Source organism: Anastrepha ludens, chromosome 6 (genome assembly GCF_028408465.1).
Source record: "Anastrepha ludens isolate Willacy chromosome 6, idAnaLude1.1, whole genome shotgun sequence".
Classification (NCBI taxonomy): domain Eukaryota; kingdom Metazoa; phylum Arthropoda; class Insecta; order Diptera; family Tephritidae; genus Anastrepha; species Anastrepha ludens.
In genome coordinates this window covers 9,430,707-9,450,547 of record NC_071502.1, presented here as the reverse complement: position 1 = coordinate 9,450,547, position 19,841 = coordinate 9,430,707, and the positions used below count along the sequence as shown (strand labels likewise).

At 32.3% G+C, this 19,841-nt stretch overlaps 1 protein-coding gene across 5 annotated transcripts in view; it reads right to left on the bottom strand.

Annotated features, from left to right (window-relative positions):
- LOC128868496 (TGF-beta receptor type-1) overlaps positions 1–19,841 on the bottom strand; it is a 55,421-nt gene that overhangs the window by 18,209 nt on the left and 17,371 nt on the right. The window contains exon 4 of one of the 5 annotated variants that reach the window (XM_054110646.1): positions 17,429–17,571. The exons of 3 other annotated variants lie outside the window; for them this stretch is intronic. In XM_054110646.1, coding sequence (XP_053966621.1) covers positions 17,429–17,571 — 143 coding nt within the window. Of the gene's footprint in view, positions 1–9,977; positions 10,118–17,428; positions 17,572–19,841 lie in introns of all 5 variants that reach the window. One more of the 5 variants, XM_054110647.1, reaches the window with a different exon arrangement.

The window sequence follows — 19,841 nt, the reverse complement described above, 5'->3', positions numbered from 1 at the left end:
TGTGTCATTTTATTTGTTTCTCAGTTAATTTTAATAATCTTTTTATGCAAATATAGTTCATTCTTCTACAGAAACCATGTACAGCTGCGAGTTTTTTAATTGCAGTGCACAGCCCATGTTTCTTGAAATGTTCATAAAAACTGTTTGGTCTACGAAATCAGTATTTTTATATTCATACTTTTTTTATCACAACCTAAAGAACAGTTGCTGGCATACAGCAATTATTTAGTTTAATGGATATTTTAATAAAAAAAATACATATTTTTGGTTGTTGTTCTTGGAGAAAAAGATTCGGTCTGCAGTAGTCATACTGTCTGCCCCATATACAGACACACAATTTATAAATCAGAAAAATATGATTTGCAACAGAACAAGGCTTTGGAACTTAAGAGCTTTTAAAAATTAAAAATGTAAGCAAATTTTTTAGTAAAAAAGATTAATTTTTCATAATTTTTTACAACAACAAAAATTATTTTACAAATTATATTTTATAAAAAAATTATATTAAATTATACAATATATTATTGTATAAAACAATTTTATCTTGTAAAAAAACACATTTTTAAAACAAAATATCTTATAAAAATATTTCACAAAAAACATTTCTAAAAAAATATTTCTAAATAAAATTATTTTGTAAAAACCCCATTTTTCGAGAAAAAATATTTTATAAAAAAAATCCTTTTATAAAACCAAACATTTTATAAAAGTATTTTATACAAAATAATTCATTAACCAAATTTTTATACAAAACTTCATAAAAAAAATTCAAATTATTTTGTAAAAACCCCATTTTGTAAAAAAAAAATCATTTTATAAAAGCAAACATTTTATACAAAATAATTCATAAAAAAATGTTTATAAAAAGCTTCATAAAAACAATCTAAAACTATTTTGTAAAAAACAAATAATTTTATAAAACCAAACATTTTATAAAAAAATGTTATACAAAATTATTCATAAAAAAAAATTTATAAAAAACTTCATAAAAAAAGTTTCAAATTATTTTGTTAAAAACCCATTTTGTAAAAAAAAAATAATTTTAAAAACCAAACATTTTATAAAAATATTTTATACAAAATAGTTCATAACAATATTTTTTATAAAAAAAACCTTTTCATAAAAAAAACATTATAAAAAAATATAACCTTATTAAACCAATACTTTAAAAAAATACGTTATAAAAAAATATTTTGTAAAAAACATTATTATTAAACTTAACATAAATATTTTATAAAAATATTTTATACACTTTACATAAATATTTTATAAAAAAAAAAAAAAAAAAATTTGTAAAAATCCCATTTTGTAAAAAAAAATCATCTTATAAAACAAAACATTTTATACAAAATAATTCATAAAAAAATTTTTAATAAAGAACTTCATAAAAAAAAGTTTCAAATTATTTTGTAAAAACCCCCATTTTGTAAATAGTTTATACAAATAAACTAAATAAAAATAGTTTATACAAAATAGTTCATAAAAATATTTTTTATAAAAAACTTTTCATAAAAAAAATTTATAAAAACAATATAACCTTATAAAAAAAATTTAAAAAAATATAACCTTATAAAAACAATACTTTACAAAAATATGTTACAAAAAAGTATTTTGTAAAAAACATTAATTTGTAAAGAAAAAGAAAATATTTCATACACTTAACATTAATATTTTATAAAAACATTACTTAAAAAAAAAATTTTGTAAAAAAATTTCTTGGGTATTTTTTTTTGTAAAAAGTATATCATTTTGTAAAACGAAAAATTTTATTTTAAACTGAATACTAAGTGGCAAACAAAAAAATAATTTGTAACAAAAAACAATTTTGTTAAAAAAAATTATTTGTTAAAACAAAAACTTAAAAAAAAACAATTATTTTGTTAAAAAATTATTTTATTTTGTTAAAAAAAATCATTTTATTTTGTTAAAAAAAAAAATATTTTGTTAAAAAAATGTATTTTGTTAAAAAAAAATTATTTTATTTTGTTAAAAATAATTATTTTATTTTGTTAAAAAAATTCATTTTATTAAAAAAAAATAATTTTATTTTGTTAAAAAAAATAATTTTATTTTGTTAAAAAAAATATTTTATTTTGTTAAAAAAATTTATTTTATTTTGTTAAAAAAAATTATTTATTTTGTTAAAAACATTAAATTAAATTATATTACAATAATTTTTTTTTTTAAGTTAATTATGTGGTTTGCAAAAACAATATTAAAAAAAAAAATACTTCGTAAAAAAAACTATTTTGTAAAAAACAAATATTTTGTAAAAAAAAAAAATTTATTAAAAAAATTATTTTGTAAAAAAAATTTATTAAAAAAATTATTTTGTAAAAAAAATTTTTTCTAAGAAAAAAAAATATTTTGTAATATAATAACCATATATCTTCTAAAAAAACAATATTTTGTTAAAAAAATTATTTTCTAAAAAAATATTTTCTAAAAAAAACAAATTTGATTTTAGCTATTTAAAACGAAAAAGGTTTTGTAGAAATAGTATTTCACAAAAATATTTTATAAGAGATTTTTATAAAAAACGTTTTTTGTAAAAAGACATTTTTTGCAAAAACAATTATTTTGTAAAACAAAAAAAAAATTACTTTGACGCTTGTATTGCAGCAAAAGCAAGAAAACGCTCGTATGTCATTAATTGAATATTTAGCTTTACACACAGCATTTCGCTGCCGGTTTTTGCGATACAAATATGCTAATTTGCAGGAAACAGGTTAAAAAAAAATTGTTTCGTGCCAATTTTTTACAAAATTTTAATCGTGAAATAAAAATATCTGATTTCCGAGTTCAGTGACATAAAACCACCTCTTGTCGATAAGCATCTCGTGTCGATAAGGCAGTGATGGTATAAATATTAAGCATTTATAAACAAATATATTCGTAGGTTTATATTCCCCTTGGACCACTGCATACATTTGCTTAACAAAAATTTTTAAAACACCTCCACCTTAAACTGTGGAAATGATCTAAATATGTACCTCTATTCTGAAAGTTGGTGCAGTCCCCCCGCAATCCGATGCGTGCGGTAATTTTAAACGCGTTTTTCCCGAAACTACATTTTCAAATCGGTCGTACTTTAACTTCTTGACACATTCACGTAAAATTTTATTTGCATATTTACAATTATATTCTGCTTGGGACGGATTGTTCAGTTTATTACATTGCTTTTTTATAAAAAACTTACAGAGGAGTTTTTTTTTGGGGTAAATTTCGCGTTTAAAAAAAAATCTATACATTAATAAATTCCCACGTATACGGTATATCTACCTCTCTAGCTATTCATATGTACCATACTTTATAATCGAAAGAAACGTTTGTTTCGTTCACTGCAAATTAAAAATATCGCACGCGGTTATTCCAGTTTTTCACAAAATATAAAGTTGGTATAATTCGCAGCTGATTTTCTTCGTGTTTTGGGCTGCATAAATGGCAGTTTCAACTCAAGTAGAAAACCAAATCATAAATACGCTCCAGTTATGCCCACCCACAAACATGATTGCGTATCTATCATTTTACAAGCCATTTTCGAAGCTAAGTTTTTTTTGGGATATTTTTACTAGAGTACCCAGCAAAACACTTGGCTCAAGATTCTAAGACTAACATCCTTCATTGAAAAGAATTGACAAAACGCATGTGCGCCCAAAAATTTCTGCGTAATAGCGAATAAAAAATTAAACAGCTGAGTAGAATTGAGCTTTTCTTGTTCTTTTCGCTATCAAATACATATACAACATTTTCGCAGGGTGTTTGGCAATATGAAATTTTTTCTTATGATGAGATGACAATTTTTTCGAAAAAAAAAAAACACGAATCGTTGTGAAGGTATGTAAGTACGAAGGCACACTGAGCAGATCAAAAACAACAAAATCAATATATTTTTTTGCTTTTGGTCTGTGGAAAGTCAAAATTTACAAAGATTGACAGTGAAAATTTAGAAACAAAATAAATAGGAAAAAATCAAAACTGCTACCACCAGTTTTCGAGTTCAGCAAAGGGATGTTTAAAGTTGTTTTCTTACAATTTCCGCTCTAAAGGTAGAGAGTGCGCCTGAACCCTGAACTTTAAATACAAAATGAATGAACAGCAAAAGCTAAAGGGTTTTCCAATAACAGGGTTTATTTTAATAGCCCGCTATCACTTCTGAAGCTGTCATTTTTTGATATTTGACAAGTAGAAACTACGCCATTAATAAAAATGGAACGATACACGCTTAAACAACGCATTAGAATTAATAAAATTCACTATAAAAATGGTGAAAATTTGGCAGAGACGAACAAACTCGAACATTTTTGGGTCATCGTGAAGCACCTTGTCGGACCGCAATACAGAAATTGGTTAAAAAATTCGAGCTGTTGGGACAAGTTACTGATGTGAAGAATAAAACCCGTGCACTTATTACTGTTGTAGCCGAAAGTGTTGAAGAAAACCCAGTTTGGCCATTCCACAAACGTCATTACACAGTATTTTGCATAAAGATTTGGGTCTTAAACCTTATAAAGTCCAGTTAACACAAGAACTCAAGTCGGCCGATCATCAACAACGTGGTGTCTTTGCTGATAGGGTCGTTGAAATCCACGAAATGTCGGATGTGGGGCCCAGAAAATCCAAGAGTTATTGTTGAAAAGCCTCTCTATCCTCAACGTGTGGCTGTTTGGTGCGGTTTATGCTCCGGCGGAGTCATTGGACCTCACTTTTTCGAAAATGAAGTTGGAGCAACAGTTACGGTGAATGGATTACGCTATCGAGAGTTGATTAACGATTTTTTATGGCCGGAATTGGATGGTATTGATCTGGACAACGTTTATTCTCCACAAGACGGCGCTACGTGCCTTCACAAGCAACGATACCATTGATCTTTTACTAGAATAACACCTCTTATTGGAAAACCCTGTATAATCGATGTGATTGCAAATTTTTGCTGCCAAACATTAAAAAAGTATTTATATAGGCATATTTTTGATAAAATAGTTTTTCTAGAAATCATTTAGTTTTAAAGTATACACAACTTTATAAAAAAAAATTAGAAAAATTCGACAAACTTTTCATCCCAATTCCACGGCTTTAATTAGAATTTTAGTACGCAGTTTATCGGTTATTAATTTTTTCGCTATAATAAAGGCCAAAAACGCCGTCGAACTAGAACAATTTTTTTTCTTGAAGATGTTGCGCTTTTTCTTCGTGCAAGGAAGCGAATTTTTTTTTTATATAAACTTTCCAAAATTTTTGTTTTGTATAATATATAAAACTTGGATGTACAGGGATTTCGATATGCAATGAGCTATACTTTTATAAAAAAAATTATGAACATTTAAAAAAACACATGAAATAGTCAAAGTTGGACAAAATATTGTTGTTGTTATTGTAGTAGCAGCATAAACATTCCCCATACATATACGGGGAATGCTGCTGAAGTGACAGTCCTTGGCCGGATATAAATCCGGCTCGTTCCGGTTACGTAGAACCGACTGTCGTGGGAACGCACAAAATGCTAAAAATGTGCTATCATTTGTCGCGGGTTGTAAGTTAAAAATAAAAAAAGAACAAAATACGACCAACTACAAAGTACATATAAAAAAGGCAGAAGGGTAAACTAAATAATAGCAACCCTCAAATGATCTATAAATAACACAAATTACAAAGAAATCAGGACTACACACGAAAAAAGAATGCGAGAAACCAAAAAGTACAACCAATGTGTGTGACAGACAAGACGTGAGGTATTGAAATTTTATTTTCAAAATAAAATCCAAGTAATTGTATGCCACTACCAGAGAATAAATAGTAAAAACGTATGTAGTGGTCGCTTCTGAAGAAATTCAGGTCGTATAAAAATAATGCAAAAATGACAAGTTCATAAACACAGTCAGTGAGGAGCTGAGCATATGTTTTGTGAATGTATGGGAACGCACAGTAGAAGAGCTATTTTTGTAAGCATACTTTTTTCACCCTCTGTACGATGGTATGTTGTTGCTCTTTCTTTGCGTTTATTTTTGACTTTTCTTTATTGCTCTGTTTTCCCTTTTTCATTTTGTATAAATTAGAACACAATATAACGAATTCGGCGTGGAAACAGTAACAACAACAAGAAAAAACACTCACCAAACCAAAGATATGTAAACGAAACACAAAGGACATGAGACCGCGTGACAACAAATAATACATACAAAAATTATAGCTAGGACTACTACAACAAAAAAAATGCGCTATTACGAAAACACAATAAAATGTAATGAAATGAACTTAGCTGAATTTGTGCGGAGAACTAAATGGGGAGGTAGTAATGTAATGAGTCAGTTTATAATGGGCGCCGAATAGTGGAGCGGTGCGACATGGAATATGGGGTTTAGTGTCAAAGACAAATTGGACTAAAGTTAACACAAAAATTAGAGAAAATGAGCGCAGGAGCAACAACATTACGTGGCAAAAAATAATATAATCAGTTGCTGTTGTTGATTGATGACACACTTTCATGACTTGCTTTGGAAATAACTATGGAAATAAAAAATATGTAGTAAAAGAAAAAAGCAAATGGTGAGTTTTTGACGGAAGTACACAAAATACAATAATTAAATACCTAAAGGAAATAAGTAACACTGTAAAAGAACAATTTGGTATGCAAATGATTGTTAGATAGTCGCACGCGTTACTTGAAAATGAGCCAATCTCCATGGAATCACCAAACTTTCACGACGTACTGAGCGTTTTAGGTGAAAGCTCAACGGAACAAATGATTTAGTGAACCTAGAATGTCAATGAAACCAGATTTATTGAAAGCTTTCAGCAAAGCTTTCATAACACGCTTAGCTTTCATAATACACTTAGTTTAAGGTGAAAGTTCAACGAAACAAAATTGGTATACATATAAAATCCACGCATGATTCAGTCAACATAGAATGTCAATGAAACCAGATTTACCAAAAGCTTTCAGCAAAGCTTTCGAAATACACTTCGCTTTAGGTGAAAGTTCAGCGAAACAAAATTGGTATATAAAATCCACGCATGATTCAGTAATCATAGAATGTCAATGAAACCAGATTTTCGGAAAGCTTTCAGCTAAACTTTCATAATACACTGAGCTTTAGATGAAAGCTCACCGAAACACAATTGGTATACAAAATGCACATATGATTCAGCAAACATAGAATTTCAAGCTGAATAAGTTGATGATGGATTCAAAAAAAAGTACACAAACAAACAAATGATGGAGTATATACAAAAAATATATTATGAAATGGAGTTTATGCAATAAAAAAATAAACATACATATGAGTGACACTAGAAAACGAATATTTGCTGATTACCAAGTTTGATGCCAACTTGTGAGAGTTTTTGACAGAGAGAGTGAGTGAATGCGAGAGAAATATAGAGTTTATGTATACGAAAACTTTCAGTGCATATTCAGCTTTTGGTATAACACTGAGGCAATTTTTCACCAAATACCTAAATATGCACCTAAACTAAATGTGTACCTTTGAATAAGAACTATTTAATAAAAAAAAATACAAAAATTTTATTCAAAGCGCTGATAATTGGTGGGCACAGAGTTTTACACATTTTTTAGGCAATTTTCGAAGACCTCGCCGAAACAATTTTCCGTCTTCTGAACGAAAAACCAATCTGATAGAAAATTTTTTCACACACGGCAGCCGCTTCTACGTTACCGGAATGACTCGGGTTTTTCTCGACCAAGCGCTGCCGCCCCAATAAACTAGCCCTATCTAGTGAGCCGTTTGTCATCATGAAAAGTTTTTCACAATTTCATAAGTAACGATGAAGTGCTGCTCATGAATGAAAATGGGTGCTCATCGAATGCAGCAAAGTATGGTGAATTAGCTGCATCTCATGTGCACGCTTTAGCTGAGTGTGTTTTCGCCAAGGAACAGCAATTTGTGTTGTTTCTTTTAATTATCGGCACTTTTTTGGATCGAATCAAAATTCAATTCGTTTAACTGTTGTTGGTGAAAACAAATATGGTGGCAAATCTGAAAAGCTTGAACAAGCAACTGAGCTTTTTGTTTGCGTACACTAGGACACTAACTCTCTAAAAATAAAAAAAAGCAGAGAAAACAAACGCCTTAAGGGGTTATATACAGCAGAATTTTCAAAAAATCGATTTTGTTTTTATTTTATTTTATTAATGTACATATATTTAAGAATGCACACAGAAAATTTAATATCGTTCCGGTGAATATTTTCAAAGTTACACGCAAATTTGAAAAGGCGTTTCAGAGAATTTTTACCCTATGTAAAGTGCTTTTCAAACTTTAAAAGCGTTTTTCTCAAAACCGTGTTTTCGAAGTCGGTGGACGCGATTTTCCAAAAACGGCTGAACCGATCGTCTTGAAATTTTAACACAACCTTCCCAGATATATTCTCCATGTATTAATCGAAGGAATAAGAATTCTGATGATTTTTTCTATTTTTTTAAGGCAATTTTTCGCGAAAATTTTTATAGAAAATTCGATTTTTTTTTTTCCTTTAGCCGCCATTTTATCAAAAATTAAAATTTTGACTATTCCTTCGATTAATACCTAGCTTTATCTACCCACAAAAAGAATCTAATTGGTTTTTCGACTTCAGATAATCCAAACCCGAGATATTTTGTCCACCGTCGAACGCTTTTTTGGAGGGCGCTTGGGAGATCATCTGCAGGAGCCGTCCACTTCAATATTTTCACTAACTTTACGTGCTATAATTAACTTTAAAGTAGACATTATTTGAATAATTTCAAATTGTATGCGTTTATTAAATCGTTCTTTGAAAAAATTCTCAAAAAACGTGATTTTTGAACCTTACAAGTGTATATAACCCCTTAAAGTCGCTGATAGGCAGTGAACAAGTGTCTGAAAAATATACAGAATAAGAAATTGGCTAATTCGCGGTTATGAACTGAAAAATATCCGCATTAATTAAATGAATGAAAACGGCTGATAATGCGCATTTCATCACAATTCGCGAACAACATAGTTTTTGAGTGACTAAGTTACAAGCACCAGCAACGCGACTTACAAACGTGTTTGTGTGTGAAATACATGTATGTATGTATGTATGTATGTATGCATGTATATAGATGATAATAAGCAAAATGAGGATTTTATAAACGCAGAAGCGGAATCCAGATATGGTACAAAATACATATTAAGCCGAGAACAACAAAACAAACGGCTGACGACGACGACGACGACCACAATGACGGTGCGCGCATGAAAAGCAAAAGTGGGTAAAATCGGCTTTCCTACTATTTGCTTTACACCTGTTGGAGGTGTGTAGAGCAGTGACATGGCAAGAAATTTTCACGCTTTCAAATTCTGAATTTTTGGTTATGTATGTAAATGCGTGTTTGTGTATGTGGATAAACAAAGGATTCACAGGAAAGGCACTGGAGCATACAACAGTTCAATCTTGAGGTGGGACTTATGTAGAGGAGGAGAGACATGTGGAGGACGGACAAAGTGGCGAGTAGCTTTTGGTGTGTATGTATCGAATGTATGTGTGTAACTACATAAATATGTATGCAAGTACGAAATAATTCATTTTGGTTAAGTTTTCGTGAATGTGATGATTTATTGTGACATCAACATTTTACTCAATACGCAGAGACATACATAGGTACATGGCAAATTGGTTTTCGTTTATTTGTATGGATGTGTCAGTATTTTTAGGTATGTAGATAATGTAATAATTGCGTGGAATGAACATGGTTTTGCGTCACGAGTTTTTCTTTTATGCTGAATTTAGATATTTTTGAACGTTGATATTTTGCATATAAATTTGGTTTTTTTAATTTTTATTTTTATTTTTTTTTTTTATTTTTTTATAAATTTTTTTATAAATTTTTTAATTTTTTTTAATTTTTTTTTAATTTTTTTTTAATTTTTTTTTAATTTTTTTTAATTTTTTTTTATTTTTTTTTTTTATTTTTTTTTTTTTTGCATTTACACTTTATTTTTAAGTCCTCTCACCTGCACTTGGCATGATTGCGCTAAAATTTGCTCTCGTATTGCAAAAGTCCTCATGGCAACACTGCATCGAATAGGTTGAGGTAATCTCATGACACCAAGCCGGATAATCGGGCGGTATGTGATTCTCTAAACCAATACATCTATAGTGGTGGAGGTGCAGCAGATGCAGTATGGCCAAAAAAAATTGTGCCATTTATGCCAGGAGGTGGTTGATAATAGCAGTGGTAGTTGTGGTGGTGGTGGTGGAGGTGGTAGTGGTGTTGCGGTGGCGGGCGATGGCATTAGCGTTGTTAAACGTTGTTAAAGTGGGCGTGGAGCGTGTACATACGTGCAAAGGTGGCAGTTTTAATTAATACAAACGTGCAAATTTTTGTTTAAAATTAAAAAAAAAAAAAAACAATTTTTAGTTTATTTTTAGTTAGTTAATACAGCGTAATTGCGAATTGGTAACAAAAGGGGGTGGCAGCAATAAGAAACAATTACTAAAATATTAAGTCTAAAAATTCAGCAACTACAACGGCCACAGCAGAAGCGCGCAAGACCTAAAGTAGGGAAGGCAAGTCAAAGCGGTAACTACTGCTGTAGTCTACGCCAACTACAAAATGCATTACATATTCAATCGCATACTCGCATTATAAACGCAGCAAGCACTTCTTCGCTGTACATTTCACTTTCGCCCTTTCACAACCTACGGTGCACCATATCTACTTTGGCGTCAACTTCGATTTCAATTTGCACAACACAACAAAGCAGGTAAATAAAATGCCATACGTAAGTAAATATATGAATACCCGACGAAGACGTAGCTTGTAGGTATGCTTGTGTATGTATATGTTTAGAGCAAAAAACCCGTTATGCAAGATTTCAATTACAGCGCAAGGCAAGAAAATCAATATACATCATACTTCATTTACATATATAAGGCCGGCCGCAGCGAGCCTACCCCAATGCTAAAAATGTTACGCATACGCGACGTATGCCAGGTCGTACGATGCCATGGCAGGCCGGCAAACGAAAACGACTAACGACGACTACAACGACGCTTGCAGCCACAATTGCACAAACACACACAGGTAACATAGACCCAGACAGCAACATACATAGATGAAGCAGCCTTGGAGGCAGCAACGCACAGTGCCAAGACCACGACTGACTAACTGACTGATTGTCTGAGTGACTGAATAACTGAGTAACTCGCTCTAAACGAGGGTTGTTTGACCGCAACAGCTAACATATAATATATATGTATGTGTACATATGTTTGCAGCACTAAGCTGACGACGACGGCGACAAAGGCAGTGGGGATGCAAGCAAAACGGCAATGTTGGTAATGCGGATGAAGCCGTTGGTGGTGTCCAGCGTAGCTTTAGTGGTGGTGGTGTTGGCGAGTTAGTGCACTCTTGCTAGCAGCAACTCAAGCACTCGCAGCGTTTAGATAGTCTGAAGTGGTCGACGATGTTTCGTGATGTCGACTTATCAATTCGTAGCGTAGCTTTTTAGAGATACCAACGTAAGTAGATCGCACGAGTCTGAGTATTGCATATTTTTGAGAATTGATATGTATTTTGTTTTTTCCTTTTTGTAATGAAATTAATCCAATGTCTATACATATTGACTCTAAAATTGTACTTGTATTTATCGCTATATGCGAAAGGTAAGTAATTCACATATAAAATTTTACACGCGCGCATTTATACTAAATAAATAACAATTCAAATCAAAATTTCTATTTTTAGAAAAAATTTCATTGCAAAACAAATTACATAACAAAACTCAACTTATCAGTTGGATGGCTTTTGTACATACATATGTATGTATACATATATGTATATGTCAGTTCGAAATGTTTTTTGTTTTGTAATTCAAGTATTCATATACGGATATCGCTGCAGTATTTAATTTACCCTCCGCTGGACACCTTTTTTAAAACCTTGGGTTGGGCACCTTTTTTCGTCCTATTCCAGGATCCTTTTTATATAGATTATATCCATAAATCGATAGAAAATTAAATTTTGCGAAGCTACCTGGAAGCTGAAGTCGTTAGCTATAACAGAAATACGTTAAATTCCCACCCAAATTTTAAAAGGTTTGGCCAGATCCGAGTGCTCAACGGAGAGTTAATGGTTTTTTTCTAAGTTATAATAATTTGTATGTGCGTCGACGTGTTAACAACGCCGGTTTGTTTTTCCGGATTCCGCAAACTTCAACTAAAAGCCGTATAGGCCGATTTGTTTGTAGGCCAACAGGTTACCGTCTTATACGGGAATAATGGTCCGAGCAATGCCCAACTGCTGAGAACGGCGATTTTGGGATGTCCTTGGCGATGCCTTGGTCGGTTTTGGGTTGGCCTCTTTGGATTAGAAAGAGCATCACCAGTCGAAAACCTTTCGTACAAACGATTAATGGTGTTCTTAGAAGGCGCACCTTTCACATAATTTAATTTTTTATATGCACGTTGAGTTTTCACAATTGACTTCTTTTGTTGAATGTAAATTTCAACAATTTGCTTGGACTGACGCTTCCAACGCGGTATGTCATTAAGCGATCTAACGTCTCTGTCAAAAGATACAGGGTTGCCAGATGGGTCCGTCGAATATTGGCACCCCTGTACTAAGCTCAAAGGTTGCTCAGGAAGGCCTGGCAGCTCTAAATGATATTAGCACCGTCCTCAAAGTCAGCCTTATATGGGATATTGAAGGAAATTGCAAGGTCGATTGCAAGGCTAGCCACAAAGGGTACTAATCTGCACTGCTTGAAAACAGAAACAATTTTGGAACTTCTATGGCAACTTGCAAATTATGTTTTATTCTTAATTCTCCAGGAGGGCATAAGTCATGGAGAGAAGAAAATACGTGTGTTACAACCAAACTAATTTGATCGCAAATAGCCAAGAAAAGGTAAGAAGAATTGCTCAACCACTCAAGAGAGAACAACTCGAATGTCGTGGCTCGTGTCATCGGTTATTGGCTGTTAGGTAAGCATTGGCTTCTAAGCTACGAGAAGTTTCTCATGAATACTGCAGAAGTTCTAGAGACGAGGAATAAACAGAAGAACACTTCCACTATAACTGTCCAGCCTTAGCTAGGAGTAGTGTCAGGTTGTTAGGAAAACACCATTTTGACTCTCTTACGGAACTATCCGGTGTTGGGATAAAACCTATCCTACACTTCATAAGAGTCTAAATGGTTCCAAGAGAAATAAGCAGTAAGGTTTCCGCCTTCCACAGTGGTACCACAACGAACCTACAGGTCTAAGTGAGTACGCTACTCTAGCTGACTGCCACAAAAATCTAATCTACCGTGACGTGACGGGCTTCCTAAAATCTCAAAGCAGCTTGGTAATGCATCAGCTGTTTTGTATTGGCATTAATTTCATCTACTTATTTGTTCCCTGAAACTCCCTCAAATTTCTTGAAGGTGAAAATTTAAATTGTGCTAATTTTTTTGTTTTTTTACTTTGAGTAGGTAAATCAGCCAATTCGTCATGGTACCGGGAAACAGAGGAAAATAAATGCTTTCAGACCAATTCGGGTTATCGAATGCTGAATGCGGTCTAAATCACATTCGGTCTGGAGGCGTAGATATCAGAAATGGTAAAACCGAGACCGAGTTTTTTCCAAGTGCCAGGAACTTTCCCTCCCGTTCCCTCAACGGGGCTCTGAAAGTGCATTTTCCTTGCTTTATAATTGAAAATCTTCATTTGAATGCAAATCGTACATTTACAAATTGTACAATTTAAAAATTTTTATTACGAAAATCGACGCTCTGTGAAAAATGTTCTTCGCGGCTCAGACCAACTTATGGTGTTCAACGTTGAGGCCCATCTTCGGTTTAATGGTTACTTCAATAAGCAAAATTGACGAATTTCGGCTGAAGAGCAACCCGAAGACATTCAAGAACTGTCATTACATCCATTGAAAAAAACGTACCGTTTGGTGCGGCCTATGGGCTAGAGGCCCATCATCGGCCCATATTTCTTCAAAGATGGGGCGCCAATGTAACAGTGAATGGCGAACGCTGTCGCTACATAATAAACGACTTTTTGATGTCGGATGCCGGAAATTGAAGTCCGTAATCTCCAAAACATTTGGTTCCAACAAGGCGGCGATACTTGCCACACAACCCGTGAATCAATCGATTTCCTGCGTTGTCGCTTCGGTGCGCAATTTGTCTCTCGTCTCGTACCCGTGGATTGGCCACCAAGATCGTGCGATATCACACTTTTGGACTTTTATTTGTGGAGGTACGTAAAGTCTAAATGATTTGTGGATAAACCAGCTTCGATTGAGGCATTGGCAGCTAACATTACTAAAGTTATTCACAGGACGGTATCTCGTTCGTCCGATGTCCTCCAGCGGGTCATTCGAAACTGGTGTTTACAGATGGCCGCATTACGGCGCAGTTGCGGCCAACATTTGAAAGGGATTATCTTTAAAAAATAAATGTCATGAATGGTTCTACACAAAAATAATAAAGAATGCGCAATCAATTTGAATTTCCGTTGTTTTATTTGAATTGAAAACCCGATACCTGTAAATTGATCACCCTTTAGTATATACACCAGGGAAACAAATTTTCAAAAATCAAAGAGAATTTTGGAACTGGTTTCACTTTATTGTACTAAAATTTAATGGTTTCTTTGAAAAAGAAACTGAAACTTGAAAGACCCTGTGTATGAATTTGCATATAATCGGCATAGTTCAGCACGCAGAAATCTAATGACTCCGCAGACTAAGTCAAGTTATACAAATGATGGTATGTTCCTCAGCCTGGAAAGTGGTCAATGTGATACCTGCTAGAAATGGCAAAGGCAGATATCAGGTTTCTTTACGTCAGAAAACTCAATCCGATAATAACTTGGTTTCATTTCGATTTTTACGATTTACATATTTATTTAGGTCTTGGCATTCATTTGTGTATAAAAGAAAAACTGACCAGTAATCAGTTACTAAAAGTCCTGTATGCGTCTGGAGTCATAAAGGGAGTTATAAAGAGAAAAAAAATGTTTTTTTTTGTACAGGTGTTGAAGTTTTGGTTACCTATGAAATTTAAAAATTAAAAAAAATTATTTTGAAGATAAATTCAATTCAATTATAAAGAGAAAAAAAATTGGCTTTTTTTGTACAAAAAATTGCTTTGAAGCACCGGGTGTTGAACTTTTGGTTGTCTACGAAATTTAAAAATTAAAAACAAAAATCGTTTTGAAGATAAATTCAATTCAATTATAAAGAGAAAAAATTGGCTTTTTTTGTACAAAAAATTGCTTTAAAGCACCAGGTGTTGAAGTTTTGGTTGCCTATGAAATTTAAAAATTAAAAAAAATTATTTTGAAGATAAATTCAATTCCATTATAAAGAGAAAAAAAAATGGCTTTTTTTACAAAAAATTGCTTTGAAGCACCGGGTGTTTAACTTTTGGTTGTCTACGAAATTTAAAAATTAAAAAAAATTATTTTGAAGATAAATTCAATTCAGTTATAAAGAGAAAAAATTGGCTTTTTTTGTACAAAAAATTGCTTTGAAGCACCGGGTGTTGAAGTTTTGGTTGTCTAAGAAATTTAAAAATTAAAAACAAAAATCGTTTTGAAGATAAATTCAATTCAATTATAAAGAGAAAAAAAATTGGCTTTTTTTGTACAAAAAATTGCTTTGAAGAACCGGGTTTTGAACTTTTGGTTGTCTACGAAATTTAAAACTAAAAAAAAATCGTTCTGAAGATAAATTCAATTCAATTATAAAGAGAAAAAAAATTGGCTTTTTTTGTACAAAAAATTGCTTTGAAGAACCGGGTGTAGAACTTTTGGTTGTCTAAGAAATTTAAAAATTAAAAACAAAAATCGTTTTGAAGATAAATTCAATTCAATTATAAAGAGAAAACAAATTGGCTTTTTTTGTACAAAAAATTGCTTTGAAGCTCCAGGTGTTGAAGTTTTGGTTGTCTACGAAATTTAAAACTAAAAAAAATCGTTCTGAAGATAAATTCAATTCAATTATAAAGAGAAACAAATTTACTTTCTTTGTACAAAAAAAAATTGCTTTCTTTCTACGAATTTCAAAAAAACAAAAAAAAAATCATTTTGTAGGTATTCATGTGCACTTGTAACTAAATAGAAAAGCAGCGAATGCTGGTAATATCTGTACTTTTTTTTATAAACTCACAGGCTCTTGCAGACATTTTTTTTCTATTTAGTTTTACTTCGTTATTATTTTTTGTACTATAAAATTAAGACCACAACCAGATATTTAAATGTGTATATAATCAGATACATTCTACTTATAGAGGTTATATGCCAGAGCAATGCAACAGCTAATAAGTTTTGAAAATCGGTTATCGGTTATAGCCAAGTCAAACCAAATAGAGGAAATCAAATGGATGCAGTAAGTGAAATATTTGGTAAATACGTATATTTTTGCATAGCATATGTATATATATAGAATATGTATGTATTGGTTATAAATATATTTTCAATTGCGTTTATTATTTGGATAAGAAACGGAGCATGCAAAAAACTGCATTACCATTACGAAACTACAGTGCGACAATGACGGCAGTTCTCGAAAAAAAAACAGAAACCAAAAAATGTTAAGGGTAAATTTTTAAGTGTATGTGTGCTTGTTGGTGTGCGCAAAAATGGTAGAAAATAAAGTTACTTAAATAAATAACTCAAAACTTGTATTAAAAATCAACTTAAAAAAATAAACTAAAATACAAAAGAGTCGTTAGCACAAACCCAAGTGGCAGAAAACGCTATGCAAGTGCAAAATTAGGAGGTTGCCAGCAGCAACTGTGCATAAAAAAATAACAGCAGTGTAGTGTAGGTGTTGGAGTAGGTGCAACTAAAAAAAAATAAACGCTTGCTTGTAAGTGGAAAGCAATCAAAAGTTCAACTTAATACAAAAACCAAGTGTGGGCGTGGTAGTTACTGACAATCAATTGGATATTAAATAATAGTTAAAGGAAAAATCAATGTTTATTCTAAAAAAAAATAATATTTATTAATAAAAAGTTAAAGAAAGTGCTTGCGTGCGTGCTTGTGTGTATGTGTGTATACGTGTGCGTGTGCATAGTGGCTGCATGTGGGCTTGTAAATGCAATACAACAGAAAATTGCAAAAGTATAAAAAAATATTCAACTAAAAATATCTCTAGCGTATAATAGTAAAAAACAAAAAATAATAAAAATTATTTAATCAATGTGGCGTTAAGAAAAACTTGCTATTATTACAGAACTAAATGCTTAGAAGTGGCAAAGTAAGTGACAGTGTAGTAAATAGTTTTTATTTGAGAAAAAAAGTGGTGAGGTGTATTTTTTTTTTGTTTTTTTTTTTACTTTTCGAGTACGAAATTACTTTAGGTCAAATACTAAAAAAACGTTAAATAGTAGTAAATGTAGTAAAGTATTAACTAAGTAACTAAGTAATAGAGAGTAGTGAGTGATGTAGCCTTGCCGTACCTGTCCCAAAACTCAATTTCAATAATTCGTCTTTATTGCAGAAGTCTTCACTACAACACTTAACTCTATAGACGTTCTGTTTCTCACGGCTAGTCAGGCATTCCAGCGGTTCACGCTGCAGATCATACTTCTTTTCTAGGCACCTGCGTATGCGTTTTACAAATACAAAAACGCAATTTTTGGTCATACAAAATTTAGCATTTTTTTTGTATTTTTTTTTTTTTGTTTTTTTTTTTTTTGTAAAGGGGATTAAAAATTATGTCGAAAATAAAATAATTAGTGCTAGTAAACAATAAACTTCATCAAATACAATTTTAATTTAATTTCGATTTTTAGTAGAGAAAATTTCGAGCAATGAGAACTTGGTTAGTCAGATAATTTCAAACAAGTAAAATAAAAACAAAAAAATATTAAACGCATATTATTAAAAAAAAAAACGTTTCAATTAACTGAGTTTCCGGTTTAGTATTTCAGCGAATGCAAACAGAAAATAAAGTTCAGAAAACGTAATCAAACAGGTTTTATAGAGAAAACGAAAACGTAACGATTCTAAACGCAGAAACGCAGCAGAGTAAATTTACTTGTTTAGTGGGCGCTTGGGCGGGCGAACGTTCAAAACAGAGGACATAAACAATTTTCTGTGGGATATATTGAAATGGACATCACAAAACAGGCATGAATGTAATTAAAAGCAGCAGCCAGTAAAAATTCAATTTCAAATTAGATGTATCATCTTGGAACACGTGAAGAGAGCAGCAGCTGGAAAAACTTCTACGATTTATCGTAAATGCACCAATTTTCTTCAATATCTTTTTTTGTTTTTGCTTTCCTTGTTCACTCCTCTCAGGAGCATAGGGACTCGACAAGACTCAGTCTTGCGTTGGGTTCCCTAATCTCTTTATGCTTGACTTATTCGTAATTCAACACTCTAAACTAAGTTCATACACTGAAATGGCATACAAATGAACAGTAAAATGTATTTTACTAGAATAATACGCCCTAAACACACTTTGCATTGCCATTGAAAGCAATTTAGTGTGGCAGAATGTTAGGTTATGATACAACATAACCTCAAAGGTAGCATGAAATCGTGTATATTTCTAATAAAACGCGTTTCGTTGAAGTAACTTCTTGTTAAAATACTATTCTGAATTATAATAAGCAATAGGTGCCGTGCGCCAACCTGAATCCCTTCAATATTCTACATTAGATCAACAGCTCTCGCTGGCTGTAGATATCTGCCTGTTGGAGGTCTCATAATGGTAGCAAAACGGCATAAAGTTCTATTCCATTTTAGGCATTTGGAAATCAAACAGGGAATATAAAATTTGTATACCTCGCCGATTAAAAGAATTAAACTTTTGTTTAAAAAAGTCCAAATTGTAACACGAAAAAAGGGATTTATCGCCGGGGCGATTATCGCCGCATTGAAAAAAAAGTTATTATTTTCTTACTTAGCACTATTTCAAGTTTCAGACGTTAGATGACCCACCCTGTATAAGTTAAAGCCTATTTCATCAAAACAGAAAAATATTGTTGATCCGAATATTGGGTAAAATTTTTTTGTAAATTTCGAATTTTTGAAAATTTTTCACGTAAAAACTAGCATTAATATTCTTCTTCTCTTCTTGATGGGCGCGTTAACCGCTACCATTAATACGTAGTTAATATTCAAGGCCGATTAGCTATAGAACGGATAAACACAATTGCATTAGAACCGTAAGTAAAACCTCAACTCGCTAAATTTCCTTGCGTTTAAAAGAGTTTAAAGCCCAAAGTAGAGATGTCATAACCATAACGCCATAAATTTGCTGATCCAACCAACATATAGGCAATATTGTAATCGAACCAGCGATTGTTCATGAGCTCGAGCACCTTAAAGTAGATCAAGTTTTTGTTTATAGCACCATTACTCGTTACGATGATACAGGTAGCATCGCGAAGCGTCATGGAGGTGGTCATTAAAAGACTGCAACGTCACGTGAAATGGTTCAAAAAGTGAAGAGGCGACTTCAGTGAAATCCCCGACGAAGTGCCAATCAAATGGCGAAAGAACTGAAAATATCTAACCGTAGCATCCGCCGCGTAGTGAAAAATTATCTCAAAGTCAAGCCTTACAAGATCCAAAAGGCGCATGATCTCACACCAAAGCAGCAACAAGTCAGAATTGAGAGAGCGAAGGAATTGCTTCCCTTGGCCGAAAGCGGTCAATTTCGGAACATTGTGTTTTTTGGCGAGACAATTTTTCAAACTGAGCAATTCGTAAACTCCAAAACGAGAATTCATACAAGAATTTGAGTCATCGATTGGCTTCCAGGAAGCAGCACCCGCCACAGGCAATGGTTTGGGCCGCTGTAACCGCAGATGGGCGGTCTCCAATCGTTTTCATCGAGTCTGGCTTCAAGGTAGGTGC